The following is a 17,605-nucleotide window of genomic DNA, read 5'->3' as shown; positions in this document are numbered from 1 at the left end:
ATCGTTCTGGCCACCACCTCTACCTCTTCCACTCTCGACTACTTATCCTGCTACCCATACCTCCAGATAAGGGTCATAATAGGCCTTTTTAAGCATTAAAATATTGTCAATATGACACCTTTTATCTTTCTGTACATATCATTTATACACTTGTTGAGAGCATAGGGCAGTGCAAAGGTCAAGTCACTTGACAGAAACCAGAACATCTTGATTTATATCTGCCTGGATTAAATTGCATGCCGTAGAGAAGCAGTATGAAAACAAGACATTTGCTCTTTGAGCTGCGTGCATTGAGTTTTTTTAGAAAGAAACTGCACTGTGTGATAATGTTTTTTTTTTCTTTTCAAGTCTGTGTTTTTCGTGTCTGTAGAGGTCATTGAGAGGAGTATTAGGCATGCATATGTATTCATTGCATGTTAGGGTCCTATCAGTCACGAGATGGAAAACGTAGCTACCATTGTGAAGTATTCTTTGTAACAAACAAATTATGCTTTTTAAAGTGAATGCATGGTTGCATTGCACTGAAGTATTTTTCTGAGTTCCTGCAAAGCGTGCATTCATCATCAAGATGTGTATATGTGATGTGTTCGGTCATATGAATGTGTAGGAGAAGGTTTCCTGTCACATACATTTTACACTCCTGTGTAGGCAAATCATTTTTACTCTTACAATTCAATTAACACTAGTTACATAATGGGTATAAAATACATGCACCTCAAAATTTTACATGAGGCACGGATAAGTATGGAATATCTAGCCGTAACTTGGAGACAAAGTGGTGAATGGAACTATAATTGGTCAGCGGCAGGAAGGCCCTTGCTCAAACTTGAGTGATTGTCATTACACTGATCACAGGGTTCACAACATCTTTCCGATCTGCAAGACTACAATCCAAACATTAAAAGCCTGACACTCCAGCCAGTCAGTGCAAGCACTGCTACAAAACAAAAATAAATAAAATATAATGGCTCCATTTATAACTAAAACAGAAACTAAGCAAGTCCCGGCCCTATGGAGGTAATCCAGATAGGTATTTAACATGATGTAGTGGTTCATTCAGGCTTTTTCTAACATCTAATCACTGTGATTATTATTGCCTCAGTCAATGTCTCGACCTTTGAAGAATGCAAGGCTAACTGTCCAGTCAACATTTGACCATGGGATTGTGTGCTCAGAAGGTTAGTGCACATCTGTTCCATTGGAGAGAGGGTATCTGTTAATTGTGAGAGAAAACCTGCTTTTCTGTCACAATGTGGAACGGTGTTGCATGAGAATCATTACCATAGCATTGTTGTGTAATGTTGGCTAAGGGAGACACCCAAGCAATGAGGCAGAAGAGGAACATCACATGTTGTAACAGTGGTTAAGGCGCCCTGTAGCTCCATAGTTTGATGGCTCACCAACATACCAATGTTACAATGAAAAGACAATTACATTTCTCTTTTTCAATAAATGCATCTTCAACTGTCACAACAAAGAATGTTGCAAAGACATTGCACAAGCCGAGAACAACTTTCAAAAAGTGATTTGTCAAAAAGGCAGCCTTACAGAAGCAAACAAAGCCACTGACGAAAGAACAGCACAACAATGGCTATGGCAATACCAATAGAGATGAAAGAGGAAATAATTACTCACTAACAATTCTACACCTATTTCACTGTTCTCTCTCTCTCTCCTCAGATTTGCACTTCTCCCAAAAGATCCACAAAAAGCCTACTGTTGCACTTTACTTTCAAACAGATTTTGTTTATTGATAATTTTGCAGATTGTGTACAAGTATAACGAGAGAAAAGCTAACCAAGTCATGCACAATCAAATCACTCACACTATACCCTCTACTCCAGTGCCCTAACATAAGCATCGGGTCCATTCTTCTGCAATAGTGAAGGCCCAACCTACAATTAAGAAAATGAGGCAGCTCTGTGCATCAGCAGACATTAAGGGAAATAATGGACTGTGTTTTTTAAGATGGGAAGTGATGGACAGCCTTTTCCATCAGTCCATGGTTTGTCTTGCTATGCAATTTCAAATGCCTTGCCCATTTCTAACTAACGCATTGATATGATGACTATTAACCATGCAAACACACTTTGACTTTGATAGCAATGACAAATAGCAATCGTATTACAGAAAATGAGCCCCTCATACCTGTCACTCTGAGTAGTGCCAAATAGCAAACTAGCCAGTTAACCACAGAGTTGGGAAAAGAGACCCTGCTTTACTGGATCTATTTTACAGAACTTGTGAAACAAGTGCAGCACTGTTGTGTTACACATCTAAACTGCTTCCTTTTTTCCAGAAAATATCAAATGGTTAGATTTATGTTGATGACCTAGTCACCTAGAGAAGCAGAATGGACAAAGGCAATGACAGCACAAGCACACCGACCTCTGGTCCCTCTGCACTGACAAATTCAAGAGACGAAGGACATGAGCGATCAGGTGTATATTTACAGGCTACAATCACTAGCCACCATTTGCACTAATCACACTGTGTCCACTACTTAGGAGTACATAGAATTTTGATAAGAAATATGTATGGCATCCTCCCATCTACTCCCATTGAATACTCTTCTCAGGTGGCCAGAGAAAGGCTCTCTCTTTTGGATCCTGACCCTGGGGGTGGATATGCGAGGGGGGATCACCTGGGTGGAGAGACCTTGGGGAGAGGATATCTTGAGAAGAGACATGGAAGAGACATGGTATCCCCCTTTCCCTTGACAGAATGCACCCTGCCCTCCACCCTACCTTTATAGGTCATAATCAGTCTGCCCCTTTTTCCCACACACTATTCCCAATTAATATGCCTTTAAGACTGGGACGAAGCAGAGGCAACTAGGAGTAATGTACACTTCCCGTTGTGCACACCAGTCTGGTACCGAGATGAAAAAGAGGTCTGTTAAAAATCACTAACATGGTCAGGCAAGTCCAACTAATTGGGGGTCAGGCGAATGACTTAAACCTGCAGCCAGTTGGAAGGCTGCAGGTGTATATAAAAAGGAGAGACCCATTTGGAGAGGGAATCCTGCCTGGAGGAAGAAACCCGCTTGGGGAGAAGGATGCAGCAACCCGGTACGGAGCAGGCTGGAGAGGCAGCTGCAGGAGAGCGAGAAACGCTGCAGCCCGAACGGGCTGTGAGGAGGTCGGGAGCCCTGCAGACTCCAGTGCTGTGTGTCCTGCGCTGGAATGGGGGACCCTGAAGACTTCAAGGAGCCCCCGAAAGCAGCAGGCAGGTTCGTAGTGGACGTGCGCAGCCAAAGCTCCCAGAGAGTGAAAGGTGAGCGAGAGACAGCAGAGGAGAAAACCGAAAGCACCCAGAGGATTTTCTGTTGACCGGTGAGTGACAGAAAGGGAATAGTCACGCCGGGGCACTCTAGGGACTGGGCTTGGGCACAAGGAGTTGCCGATCAGATGAAAACTCATGAGAAGAGGGTCAGGAGACTGAAGGAAATATTTATGAATGCTGAGCGAGCTGCAAAGTGTTTCATGCATTATTTGTTATGTTCATTTGTACCGCACACCTCTACAATCCAGGGGCAGTTTGCAGGCACTCGCGTGGCTCTTCAAGAGACAGAGGTGGGGGGTTAGTGGAGATAGGGGGGGAAGAGGATAAATTCAGAACCAGGAGGAACTGGCGTCTGAAAGTGTTGTTTTGCATGTGGTTGTTTTTGAGAGGCCTTGTGCGTTGTAATCATATGGGTACGACTCTGTGCCTCGGTGTGTGGTGGTGTTTTGTGTTGGTGCGTTGTGTCGGTTGGTCATGTGGACTGGTTAGATAGTGTCCAAAAGGTCCAGAGTCACAGGACGTAGTAGCTGTAAGATAATCCAGCATCTTCGTGCGTAGTTGCATTGTTGATGGTTTGTGGACTACATGGGTGGCTCACTCTAGGTCTGGACATGGTATTGGTTCTCTGTTTGTTTATGTGGAGTGTGTCTATTCCAGGTCTGGTGTGGTGATGTCAGTTATGTAGAAGGAGCAGGAAGGGAAAATGGGTTAGTAAAGTCAGTCCGTTTGTTGGAGCCTCTCTGGCACAGCCCTTTGAATGCTGCTTGACGGTATCTAGCCAGCTTCTTGTTTGTGGTTCTTTTGGCCCCTCACGTCTCCTCTCTAGTTGTTGGTCTGTGGTAGTGGTATTGCCGGTAACCCTTCGAGGATGTCATTGTCTGCTAAATAGCCAGGTTTTGAGCAGTTTCCTGAAGGTGATGTGGTCTTCTGTGGTTCTAATTTCTTTGGACATATTGTTCCAGAAGTTAGCAATTAGCTGTGAAAACGCTGTTGCAACAAATTTCCTTTTTTCAATAGTGCTTTGCCTCTATTTGTAGGTCGTTGCTGGATCTTAGTTCCCTTTGTGGGCGATACCGGCTAATCTAGTCTTGGAGGAATTCCGCTCCTTGTCTGTGCAAGGTTTTGTGGGTGATGCAGAATTTGATGCGCTTTTTTTACTGGTAACCAGTGTAGGCTTTTCAGTGCAGCAGTGATGTGGTCTCTTCCGTTTAGTCTTAACAGGACCCTGGCTGCTGTATTTTGAACCCTTTGGAATTTCTTGATAAGTCTTTCCAGCATTCCTAGTTTGAGGCCGTTTTCATAGTCAATTCTTGTGAATATCAGGGATATGATTGCAGAGGCTGTGTGAGGAAGGGAGAGGTAGGGGAGTAATCCTCTGAGCAGTCGTAGGAGGATTTTTTGGCGATTGAGTTGACTTGTGGTTCCAGTAGTAGTCCATTGTCCATGAGTATTCCTAGGTTATTTACTACATTGGTAGTCTCTGGTTGCGTTCCCATGCCGATTGGTCAGTCCATTTGTGGGTTCCCTTTGTTTAATCCTGTGGGAGAGAGCATTATTTCTGTTTTTTGCCGGGTTCAGTTTCAGGTTTTTTTGTTGTCATCCAGTTGTAGATGTCTGAGTATTTTTTTTCCTGTGTTCTGTTTGTTTTCACAATCAGTTGTGCGTCATCTGCATAGTTGAAGGTGGTTAATCCGTGTGTTCGGATGATTTTCATCAGTGTGCACATGTAGGTTTTGGAAAGTAGAGGAGAGATCCTGGATCCCTGTGGGACTCCGCAGGATATGGTGAACGGTAGTAGGTAGGTTGTTTTGTGTCGGTTTGTTAGGAATGACGTAAGCCACTTTAGTGGGGATTCCTGTATGCCGCACTCCAATTTTTGTATTAGTGTTCCATGGCTGATTGTGTCAAAAGCCGCTGATATGTGCAATAGTATTAGGGCCGATAAGGCATCATTGACTGCATTTATTTTCAGGTCATTCCATATCGATACGAGTGCTGATTCTGGTCCTCTCATGGGTCTGACGCCAACTTGTGACCGGTTAAGTATTCCATTTGTTTCTACGTGTTTAAGAAAGATTTTGTACACATGGATCTCCAGTATCTTCGCTGTACGGCAGGTTGGATATTGGTCTGTAGTTGCTTGGGTGTTCTACACTTTCTGATTCCTTTTTTTAATCAGTGATTTAATGTATGCTGATTTGAAGGAGGCGGTACTATTCCTCTTTTGAGTGATAGATTCATTAGGTTCCAGAAGTGTGTCGCCGGGGTTCTGTGTTTGAAGATTCCTTTGAAGATGTCCGGGGAACAGGGGTCCCTTGGGGATACTGCGAGATCGGTGTACTTAATCAGTGTGGCAAAAGTTTCTTCTTTGATTGGTTCGAGGCAGGGGAGTTTTGCTCTAATCTGTGTTTCACCCGGTGTCTGTGGTCCGCCAGGCATGATTGTAATTGCCCGTGCTAGGTTGATGGTCTCCTGGATTGTGTCTATTTTTGCTGTTAGGTGGTTGGTGATGTTGTCACAAAGTGCATGTGTCGGGGTGATGGAATTCTTGAAGGGAGAGTTTTTTTTTTTTTTTTTTTTTTTAATCTGATGATTTTGCAGAGTTCTTTCTGTGGATTGTTTGCTGATTCTATTCTTGTGGCGTAGTAGAACTTTTTTGCTTTAAGGACTGTTGATATGTATAGTTTGAGGTGTCTTTGGTATTTTATTTTGTCTCTTCATGTGTATTGTTCCCTCCATTTTTTTCCATTTTGCAGTTGTTTTTTTAGTTCTTCTGTGAACCATTTTTCTGCCAGCTTTTTGGGCGCTGCTTTGAATGTTTTAGCTGGTGCTAATCGGTCAAGGGCCTTGGTGATCCAATTGTCGAGTGTTTCTTCTGTTGTGTCTAGGACTGTTTCGGTGGGTTCTCTTTCGCTTGGGGCGGTTGAATCTAGAAGGTTTGCTAGGGCCTCTAGGTCCAGATTTTTCCAGTTTCTTTTCTTACTGAAAACAAGTATTTCCTTCCCGGGTTGGTAGGCGGGTTTGGAGTGTGATGTAGAATGGTATTAAGGAGTGGTCACTCCATACGATTGAAAAAGGTGGCACGGATTGCATCTAGGTTGTGTCCAGCGGTGTGGGTGGATCAGTTTACTATTTGCTTGAAATACAAAGTTTCCAGGAGTTCAGAGAGTGAGTTTGCTGTGCACTCATTTTCTTTTTTGAACCATATGTTGAAATCTCCCAGTAGGAGTAGGTTGTCATGGTGGGTTGATAGCATGGCGTCCTCGTCTGCTACTTTCGTTGCAAAGTTGGGGTTGTAAAACGGTGGTTTGTAGATCAGGAGGAATACTATATTGGATTGGTCATTGAGTTTTATCTTGATGAGGAGGGATTCATAGTTTTATGCGTTGGTTGTGATGATTCAAGATGCTCGGATCTGTTCTTTCTATATGATTGCAATTCTTCCTCCTCTCCGGCTTTCTCTGTTGGTGTGTATTCATTTATAATTGTCTGGTGTTACTACATTCGCGATGGCTTTATAGCAGGGGTCCCCAACCTTTTGTGCGCAATGAGCAAAATTGGCATATCAAATTAAATGGTGAGCAACATCAATTTTCCGACCGAACATATCGCCGCACAGTTGGCGGATAAATGATTGCAACACAAATTAGAAATGTAACCAAGTTAAAACTGCATATAGAACATTTAATTTACAGTACTTAAACTTAATAGTTATCTAGATCACGTGTTATCTAGTCAAGGAAATGTGCAAGGCCTTTAACTTCATTTGACGTTAAGTGGTTTTTTACAAGAAATGTTGAGGAAACTGAGTGGTCAGTAGTACATTTTTAGACATGTAGGACCAGTCCAGCTGTTCAAAAATAAAGTAGGAGTAAATAAACATTACCAATGTATGGATGGTAAAAATGGCCACAAACAGAGCACTGATTTCTCAGGTCTACTGAGATTCAGCCTTGGATTTTATGGAATCTTTAATGGCAAATGGTGCATTCCTAAGCATGCAAGATCGGCAATACTGTTCCACAGTTATTGATGACTGTATTGTGGATGTTTTTTTTCTTCAGGAATGTTATGAAATGTTACATTTCTTATTGATCAAAGAGTAAACACAATCCTCTTGAGTACATTTTTCAATGGCCAGGGTAGGCACCACGAAGAAGATATCTGACTGCCAGAGAGGCTGGTTGGCGATGCCTACGCTCGAAAAGGAGGCATTGGAAAGAATTACTAATTCACAAGAAATTAAGATATTCTCTTAAAACTGTTGAACAGTTCAGATGCTACAAAGGAAAGCGTCAGTTTGATTGATTCTTTAGGAGAAACTATTGAGGACAGAGCTATTGGCAAACCGTGCCCCCAAGTTCAGGAGTTCCAGGTTATAGAAAGGGATGCACCATGGTTCGATGCAGAATGTAGAATCTCGAAAAGAAAACTGAACCATGACTTAATGAGGGATGTGTACACTGCTGGTCAGATTTATAGTTTCAAAATGGCATATAAAATTGCCTTAAGACAAAAAAAGAATTTGAAAAACAATGGGAGCTTTTTTGAAGGACACCAAATCGTTTTATGTTTATTGCTGTTGTCAAGACAGGCATTATGCCATCCGCTTAGACAAGTATTTCTTGGACCAAGAGCCCCTCATGGTTATAGGCCAATTCCCTTACTGGACATTGGGGCTCATTACGAGTTTGGTGGCATCTCAACGGTACCGTTACTGCCACTTGGTCCACTGGTATCACTGCCAGATTACAAGTGGTGGTTTGGCGGTGTTAGTCCCCAATTATGCACTCCAGGGTGGATTTCGTCGGTATTTGATTGATAGAAACCTAATGTGGTGTAATTTACATTTTATTGGAGTCTGTGACAAATCTGTGGATGCTGTCCCTTCTCCCCTATGGGGGAGACCATTCCCATGGGGCCAGGGCGGTACGTCCTTGGTACAATAGTTCCCCTGAGGGTGGTGCACAGGGAGAGGATCACATGGGAGAGGAAACCTCTCATGTGACTAGGAACGGCCCTACCCTGAGAACGCAATATCCTTGCCAAACACCGGACCCTAGAACCCCCCTTCCTATAGCCCAAAGAACAACCCCTTCCCTAATAGACTCATGAGCTATAGTCGCCCTGCCATTTCCCTACATAAGTACTGGGACTATGAAGAGCAATACCGACCCAAGGGAGATCAAGGGTAGAAATACTGAGACGAGGAAGAATGGGGAAGAGTTGAAAGATATGCTATTGACAACCACTGAGACAAAGAAGATGCATGGAGGAATGTAGAGTGTACCGCATAACCAACATGAGCATTCTAGACAACTTGGAATAAGTACTGGGATGAAGAGGAGGAGCGGAGGCATGAAGAGTTCTCCTAAGAACCACAATGAGCCGTTTAGTTGTTGCTGGCTGCTCATTGGCCAATGCAGAGTACAAAAGGAAGAGGGACTCAGGAAGAAGTTGTCTAGTCCTCCATGAAGGAGCTGCAGGAGCCAGCACAGTGCAGGAAGGTGCAAGGAAGCACACCAGGATGCCAAGAGGGGAGCTCGAAGGACAGGGGCCAGTCCACAGTGGAAGGACCAGAAGGCGAGCCGACAGAGAGGAACCTGGTGTTCCTGCAGACAGGGAAGCGTGTGAAAGGAAGACAACGCTGCCCTGGGAAAGATTGACACTACAGTGTTCCCGGGCAGACCAGAGCCCACTACAAAGGGGGAGCACTCAGGCTGGCTGGTGGGAAAATAAGACAGTGCAGTCAGCATCTTAATAGTCACAGTACCTGGCAGGCATGTGAACCATGTCTGTCCCCCAACAAGTGAAACTTAAGGGTCTGGGACCCACCAAACAAAAGCAAAATGAGTCCTCTTCCTTTTGGCGGTACTTGGGAGGAAAGGGCTCCAAGTACCCTCGTGCAAAGAAGGGGGGTTTAGGACCCACTACACGAGAAACACACAAGTCCTCTTCCTCGTGGTTGTACTTGGGAGAAGAGGGCTCCCAGTTCCCAAACATAAAGAGGGGCCTGGGGAACAATCCCATGAGAAGAAGGGAAACCGCAGAGTAATTTACTAAGGACCATACTTGGCAGGGAAGTGAACCAAGTTGGCCCAAGCGGAAAGAGGGAGAAGCAGAGATTTGGGACCTACAAGAGAAGGAACCAGGGCAAAGGAGTCATTGCCCCTGGTTGTGGTCCAATAAATAGAGTGTTGCCAAGAGAAGGAACCAGGACATGGGAGTCGTTGCCCCTGGTTGTTGCAAAGTTTGTGCACCAGAGAAATATCTAAGATCTTTATGGAACTTGTTTTACATTTAAGAACGTTGGGTTTGGAACCTTTGTTGTTTGGAACTTTTGTTACTTGGAACTCTTTGATTGGATCTACAACTTATTCTTCTGAATTTAGAAGACCTTTTGTTTTTTATAGGTTAGTCAATAGTTTGAGGGACGGAAATAGGCTTTGGACTTGTGACGGTGTACTATTTACTTTAGAGAAGACATCCTGACAGTTTCCTTAGTTTTGGTTGAGGTAGGGAAAGCCCTCTTAGCTTTAGGGAAAGCCAGCAGTTTCCCCAGTCCCCCACCCTTTTACTTTCAATAAAAGTATAGGTCAATCAACATGAGCCCACTGTGTCCGAGTCCTACTTCGACATTCATAAAGGTCACTAATGGTTTTTTAAGTCTTATCCAACATGATACGCAGACATCTCAGCATCTGTCCAGTATACAAGATTGTGGAATCATACATTGTTTTCCAACACCAATAAAAGTGATAAGCAGGGATGTCAGTTGGTCCCAATGTATTCCTTTTGGATGGTGATTCTAGTACTTCCCTTAGGAAGGTTAATCCACCCTCCAACTGAATGGCTCATTTTATAGCATGCTTCCTTATGCAGAAGACACAGCTATTTTGGACTTGCCCCCAGTAGGTCTCCAACAGGGCCTGCTAAACACAAGTTACTATTTTGGAAATTACAGTTTGAAATTAAATATAATAAAAACAAAAATGATGGTGTTCAGGCAAAGCGTGAAACCTTGCAGCTAGTTTTAAAATGAATGTAGAGACGAGGGGGAAGTCTCATTTTTATTTGAGCCTACTCTTCTGAAAGAGCAGTGCTTGCGTCAGTCATTTTAAGAAGATAGGTGAAAAGACATCATTTATGATTAAATGGCTTTTTACGTTGTTATTTCAAGTTTGCTGCATTCTGTTTGGAGAAGTGTCTGGAGGTATATCTGCTCCATGATTTTAAGGGCGCAAAATCTAGGGTGTTTAGAACTGTCATTTCCTGGAGGAGTTGCAAAATATATTCCTGTGCCAAATAGCAGGTCTCCCTGCAGATACACCTGCTAGCGCCTGGGAGCTGAATTGGGGGTGTTCAATTTGAAAGTGTCAGGCCAGTTAAGCATTTTTTTCCTTATTTTTTAAAAGCACATCTGGGATTTTCTGCTAATCATAAAGTGATTTCAGATAAAGTGCGAGTGTAGCCTCCCCTGGTGAAGAATAATACTGTGGTTATGGGCGGTTGTAAGGCACTTTCCATTTGGGTAGGGATGGGATATAACTAAATTTGGTGCATTAAGTCACCTCAAAATAGCTCATAAGCAAGAGCTTGTCCGATGGAAAAAGAGTCAGAAGTCCAAAATATACATAGGCTGCCCACGTTAGCCTTATATACATACTTACGTACACATATAAGAGGACAAGGAGAAATCTGTGAAATAAGATCCCCAGAATGCAGGATGCTGGTGGTAATGGTACATTTAAATGTACCCACTCCTCAATAAGTTAAGAAGGTGTGCAGGAGGAAGCACAAAGTGCACTTGCAAAATAGGAGTCAAAGATTTGGTTAATTTTCTGTTAATTTGCTGTTGTTTCTCTGTTTTGCATAAGCGTGGAAAGCATGGGAGCTATGTTATATATAATTAATTGTAATGATCAGGCTTTTATATATAGCAGGTTTGAATATGTTAAAGTTGCTTTTTTATTTTGGGCTTGTTCTGTGTGAATTGTATGAAAAATATGAACCCTGTTATTAAATGCTGCTGACTTAATGGAGAAATACGAGTAAATATTAATTAGTACTTCAGGTCATTTCATGGTAGGCTTTGAAGATCACTTCATTGGGCCTTTGGAGATTACTTCGAGAATTATTTGGAAATGTTATGGCAAATGTTGTGTTTTAAAGCTCCAGAACGCTGTTGCATTGGTGAAAAAGTGGTTAGGAATAAAAAAACCTCTCTCAATTATTTGGAGCCTATTTTCTCTGCCCAAAAGGAATTTTACACAAGACTTAGTGGGAAACATTGGTTAAACCTTTGAGCATTTGATGACCACTTTATAGGAGGGGTGTGGTGGTGTTAACTAAGTATTTGAATCAATTAATTGGCTTGTTAGTTTAAACCGATTAACAATAATTTGATTGGAATACAGGTCAAATTAATTATGAAAAATGTGACATGCATTTACCATATCTGCCCATTAACCATGTGCCAGATGGGTAGAGTATCAAACGATGACCATTTATCCGCTAGGACACTATGTAATAATAAATACAGGTGACACCAAAATTAATATTGTCGATAAATATGCATGGTGGCATCAAACACAAACTTCACTTGTACAGAAAGTGTGCATGCACATTATTTAATAAAAGTAACTTGGGTATGCATGCCACCTCCTTGTCCATTATTCTCATACTAGTTGTACCAAGGAACAGAATATGCCAATTTTCTCCATGACACAAACATGGATCAAATATTGTACTCATTAATACATTTGTCAGCTGGGCAAAATAACTGGAGATGACAGGGTTTTAGCAATGACACTACTATACCAAGTAAGGACATTTACTGAAAATCTATGTGCATGGTGGCACCAAACACAAATCTTGCATGTATAAAAATAAGCCAGCTGGAAACACTGGAGCTCATTGGCAAACATTCTTGCACAGTCCAGGACTCTGTCCTGACTACAGTGCTACTGAGGTCTCATCCATTCAGCACCTCCTTCTACGCCTCCACATCATGGCCCAGAGCAGCTGGCGAGCAACAATTTAGGGTGCCGCGAGCAACATGTTGCTCCCGAGCTACACGTTGGGGATCCCTGCTTTATAGTGTTCTGATAACCAGCTTTCTGTGAGAAAGAGCATGTCTGTGTCTTCTTCGCTTAAGAGGTCATGGATTTCTATTGAGTGTTTTGCCATGGATCTAACGTAGAGGAGGCTGCAGTGTAGTTTTTTTGATTTTCCCTTTGGGTTGTTTGTATTGTAGGTTTGTTGAATACTATGGAAAAGTTATGCAAAGTAAAAGTATGCAAAAATAAAATGAAAGTAGTTTGCAATTTCTAATACAGTGAAAGCAAGTTAAAGCAGTAACTGACAATGTTAAAATATTAACCAAATTAAAGCCAGTGACAAGGGCTGAAGAAACAAGTAACAAGCTAATAATAAGTGCTATTGAGAAGTGTGAATGCAAGGTGGTGACAAGGAAAATACCCCACGAAGTGAAAGATGTGAAAGTGACGTTGTGGCAGCGGTAAGAAGCTGCCCAGGATAAAATGAACTACAAGTGGAAAATTGACACAGGTTGAAAGAGGAAGCCTGTGTTGGCAAGGAAGCCCAATTAAAACAAGTAAATATAACCAAGTGCAAAGGGTTATCGGTTGCGTGACCTGTAGTGTGTGGACCGTGTGATCTGACAACTGCGCCTAGACCGAGTGACCCCTACTTGGAGTGAACCATGGAAAGTTAAGATACTGAAGCTGTTGTACCTATCAAGTATTGAAGTTATTCTAGAAAAGAACGAGTTAAGTGAACCATTGAGAAGCCTGAGGAGGTTGCAAAGTTGGTTTGGAACACTTGTTGAAAGTCAAGAGAAGTGACTGTGTTGGAACCCTGAGGCCTTTTGAAACTGTGTTGAATTTGGGGAAGGGGCTGAAGCGCAAACCAAGAGCTAGAAGCTTCTCAAAACTTTATTTGGAACACCATTTCTTTTGGTGCCAACATCCCTACACATTGTTAAGCTTTAGTTGTGAGGGCAAGTACAGGTTTTGGAGACTGACTTAGGTTGAACTTACTGACTCAGACGTTCCTTAGTTTCTTAAGGTAGGGAAATCCCACCTTAGCATAAGGCAAGTTAGACCTTACACCATCCTGACATTTAAATTAATAAAAGAGTTTTGCTTAAACATTGAATCTGTTGTCTGTCTTGCTTCATGATGCCTTCACAGAACGTACAGTGTCCAATGTACCACCACTCATGAAAAGCTTATGAACAAAACGTGATCAATGTGCACTGCGGGGTGAAAAGTAGATATGACATGAACTGGGGTCAGAGAACAGTCATTCGGGGACAACGAGGAGTATTTACAGGCAGATAGCATGTATACAGTGAATTTGAGGAGAAGAGAATGGGGTTGGAACAATATAATGGACCAAGCAAGGGTTTTCAAATTTGAACCTCAGCTCTAGTAAACAAAAACAAAAACAAAAAACTCAGTGAGCTGAAACAAAAAAAGTTGGTTGAGGTAACGCAATATGACAAAGATGATAGAATATTATACCATTTACAGATGTAACCTCGTTGTGGGAAGGAAAAGGATAGTCTGTGGTGATGCCAACAAAATGTATACCTTCCTCAAATTGTTAAGTTTAAGGTAAAACAAGGAGGAGGATTAAAAGAGGCAAGGAAAGTTATGATGGTGGTATTAAAAAACATAACATGGCATAGAGTGTTAGGATATAACAACAACACGAACAAATAATATATTGGTAGGGAGAGGATTGTTATGATCAGAAGAAAGATTCACAGTCAATAAATATTGTGATGGTATGAGATGGCAATTATTTTGACAATAAGCAATAGTAATAAGGGCGATTGGGGTAAACGGATCGCATGGAGTGATCAATGAATCTTATGTTGATAGGACATTCATATGATGAAGGAACAATACATATGTTGAGGGTTGCTGATTATAATAAGGGGACCAATTAATATTACTGGACATTGGAAATTAGTCTCACAATGAGGGAGAAAGCAAGTATATGAGATTCATGATCACATATTATAAATTACATAAGTATATTGTCACTTAATATTAAGAAATAGGGCATTTACCTTACAGAGGAGAATACATTGTATGATTACGGGAAAGTAATAGTTCGATGGGGCAGGGGGTGACTACTATGAAGAGCAATGGATATCATGATAGGACCGAATGCATTTTATGATGGGGCACAATGATCTTATGAAAGCGAAAATGGCTATTATGAAGTCACTCTATATGCATGCAACACTTAACAAAATTCCAAATAAATAAATCAGGGAGACAACCGATATTATCATAGGACGCCGGGCAGTTTAATGAAGGGGCAACAATTACTTTGATGGGACAATGGACACTACGAGCAGGGGAGACATATTACAGACGAAGCGAATCTAAAGGTCTCATACAGCATATACACCTTCCCTTCCTTCTTCCTGCATTACAGGGCTCCACCCTCCTGAGCCAGTCTAGCACTGGCCCCACAGCTCTGGCTACGGGTGTCAGTAATCGCTGGCCCGGCGGTACCTTGGTGGTCCTGATGTGCTCCATTGTGAGGTGGTGGTGTTGCACTGCTGAGCCCGGCTTCTCGGGGCTTCCTGCTCTCACTGCAACCCTGGGAGACGCTTCCTGAGCCGGCCTCTCTGACTGTTTACTGCCGGTTTGGAAGGAGGGAGCGGCGTTTGCCCAGGTTACCAAGTCACAGCGCCACCTGGCGGCCACCGCGAACAAATCCGCAAGCAGGACGAAAACTGCACTTTCTGTCCAGTCAATATAGGGATGTATGTGACATGATAAATTAAGATGTGCATACAACTACTGCCAAAACGCGGATGTAACAAGGATATGCGCCATGTATTCATGATAGATATTTGTGAAGAAAGAGAGGGTGGCTCCGGGCACATCAAAATGCGACAGAACACCCTGAGCACAAAAGAAAAGTGGTCCACATTCAGGAAACCCACCCCATCACACAGTGTCCTGTTGGGCCTTGAGGCGTCCCAATAATGGCCTATCGAACAGCTCAAGAGTGCCTAGAACAGTGGTGGAAGTGAAAAAAATGAACTAGTGGTACTCCAAAAAGGAGGCAGTGGGATTTTGGGACAGATGGGAGGGGGGGTAGGTTTTTTGGGGATTCTGGGGGGCAGGACGAAGCAGGTCGGGGCTCGACCTTTGGTCTGCTACGTTCTATGGATCTTTTTGTACTGTGGCCAAACTGGACATTGGCTTGAATAATAAACTAAGGGCACTAGATTCGTCCCTGAAAGAAATATATTCATAAATAGAAATATTTGATACAACTGTGCATGCAAATTAAACAAGATACTATTTGACAAACATATTTTTACAACAAATGTATTGATATCTGTGTGTCTTTACCTCTGGAGAAATCTTTATTAAACTCGACTGACAGCTCAATAACTAGCACCGCCACATTAGGATGTGGCACCTCAACAGGCTCTATTCAACCAAGCAAGTTGCTTGCTGAAGAGAATGTGCCCAGCAAATTAAAGCAACCATCTTTCGGAATTTTTTCTGGCCCTGCAAAGAGCCTGTCTGAAATTGGTCCATCACCGAGTAACGCTAACCCGGTACAACCATCATCAAAGGTGTGCAAGGTCACGAAATTAGGCTCAAAGCGAAAGTCAACCAATACAAAACAATTTGTCAGGAATTTACCAACACCGCAAAAACTGTGGCTATTTGATCGCAATAAACATAAGAAAAAACAAATTATACACCCAGAAACAACTGTCGATTTACCCCAAATTCAAAAAGCCAACGTTTATCGAAATGCACCCATAATACAATGTTCCAGGAAGAGAGCACAAATTGATTTGGAAGCGGATTATAGTCAGTTGCAAGATGAATCAACCAACTTATGTGATCTGTCGACTTACTCCATCAATTCAGTCATCTCAACGAGTCCAAATGGCGCAAGAGGATCGCAGATTCCGGCTCCTATTATTTCGGTGCCTAGGGCGGGCTCAAATGGCAGATCTAACAACCTGGGACATGAAGATACCGCCGATGCTAAGGAGCCTGACCATAGGGCTTTGAATTCATTACCTGTGGTCCAGACTTCTAACGAAAAAAAGGCGATAGCAAGCTTCGTGGAAGGTCCTACGCAAGTGAAACCCTCACAGAATCAAAAGTTAAATCCCAAAATGACTGCGGCTCAAATGAAGAATCAAAGAGATCTCAAAACAAGTATGATTTCAATGTGCCTCGATGGGAAAAATCCAAGGACCTGGAAGATTCGGGTGGAAAATCTTTTCCCTGATGATAAAGACATCAACCTCAATCGAAGGAACATGATGCACCTACTTCACACCATTCCCTCTCTACGGACAATCACTTCGGATGACAGTCATCGTCGAATATATCTCAGAGGATGTCCCAGATAGAGTTTTTTTGCACAAAAGATCTACTTCAGTGGAAAAAGCTCTCTTAGCTGCGAAAGATGAAATATTATCTTATGGCTTCGACATCCAAGTTGAAAAACAACAAACCGACCAGGCAGAAGCTAGTACATCGCTGCCTGCAGGCGCAAAACTGTCAAATTAATCAAGAAGAGAGGTGTTAAGGCAACAATTCAAACTGAAATCGCCTATACCCTCCAACGAAGCACGTTACCAACAGGGCAATGACAATAATTGGAGAGGAAGTGCCCACTTCAGACAAAATTCATAACTAGCATACCTCAGTGGAGAGGTATCGTGTGGGTTAATATCATGGAACACAAGAGGTTTTAATCATCTGTTCCAAGACTGGTCTTTACCCTTGGAAAACAACTTTGCAATATTTCTCCATGAAACATGGTTGCGCGAAACCCCAGTAAAAGACGGATATACAGTACTGCTAAAAACAAGATGGCCCGTCCCTTTTCTGGGTTATTAACTTTGGTGAACAACGCCTACGGTTGGAAGATCACTGAAACATGCAACCCGAATCTCCATGTACAAGGGACTTTGCTGGTATTGGACACGGAAAATAAAAAGGAGGCGAAACACTTGCTATTGATAAACATTTACTGGAATCCAGTCATGATTTCTACAGCACATTTCATCTCTTCCGTTACTTCGATCATCGATCCGTGTTTAATAAAACACTTAAACCACGTTATAATAATTTGTGGAGATTTCAACTTCTCCTGGTACGAAGAACTGCAAACAAGCCGAATTTTGCCCACTACAAGCAAGTCAAGAGGTGAGTGTTGGAAACAAGCAATGAAAGCAAGAAATTGCGAAATGATAAATAGTAAAGTACAAGGAGACACTCCTGCTGGCTTC

At 42.4% G+C, this 17,605-nt stretch overlaps 1 protein-coding gene across 2 annotated transcripts in view; it reads right to left on the bottom strand.

Moving 5' to 3' along the window:
• The window catches only part of MTMR6 (myotubularin related protein 6), a 1,083,592-nt gene extending 1,068,601 nt beyond the window's left edge, over positions 1–14,991 (bottom strand). Inside the window, exon 1 of one of the 2 annotated variants that reach the window (XM_069639211.1) lies at positions 14,841–14,991. In XM_069639211.1, coding sequence (XP_069495312.1) covers positions 14,841–14,864 — 24 coding nt within the window. In that variant the 5' untranslated portion in view covers positions 14,865–14,991. The remainder of the gene's footprint in view (positions 1–14,840) is intronic. The other variant, XM_069639210.1, reaches the window with a different exon arrangement.
• Between the last annotated feature and the right edge of the window lie 2,614 nt (positions 14,992–17,605).

This window comes from Ambystoma mexicanum, chromosome 7q (genome assembly GCF_040938575.1).
Source record: "Ambystoma mexicanum isolate Mex_15411 chromosome 7q, UKY_AmexF1_1, whole genome shotgun sequence".
Classification (NCBI taxonomy): Eukaryota; Metazoa; Chordata; class Amphibia; order Caudata; family Ambystomatidae; genus Ambystoma; species Ambystoma mexicanum.
The sequence above is the reverse complement of the archived record's forward strand: the minus strand, read 5'-3'. Positions and strand labels throughout refer to the sequence as shown.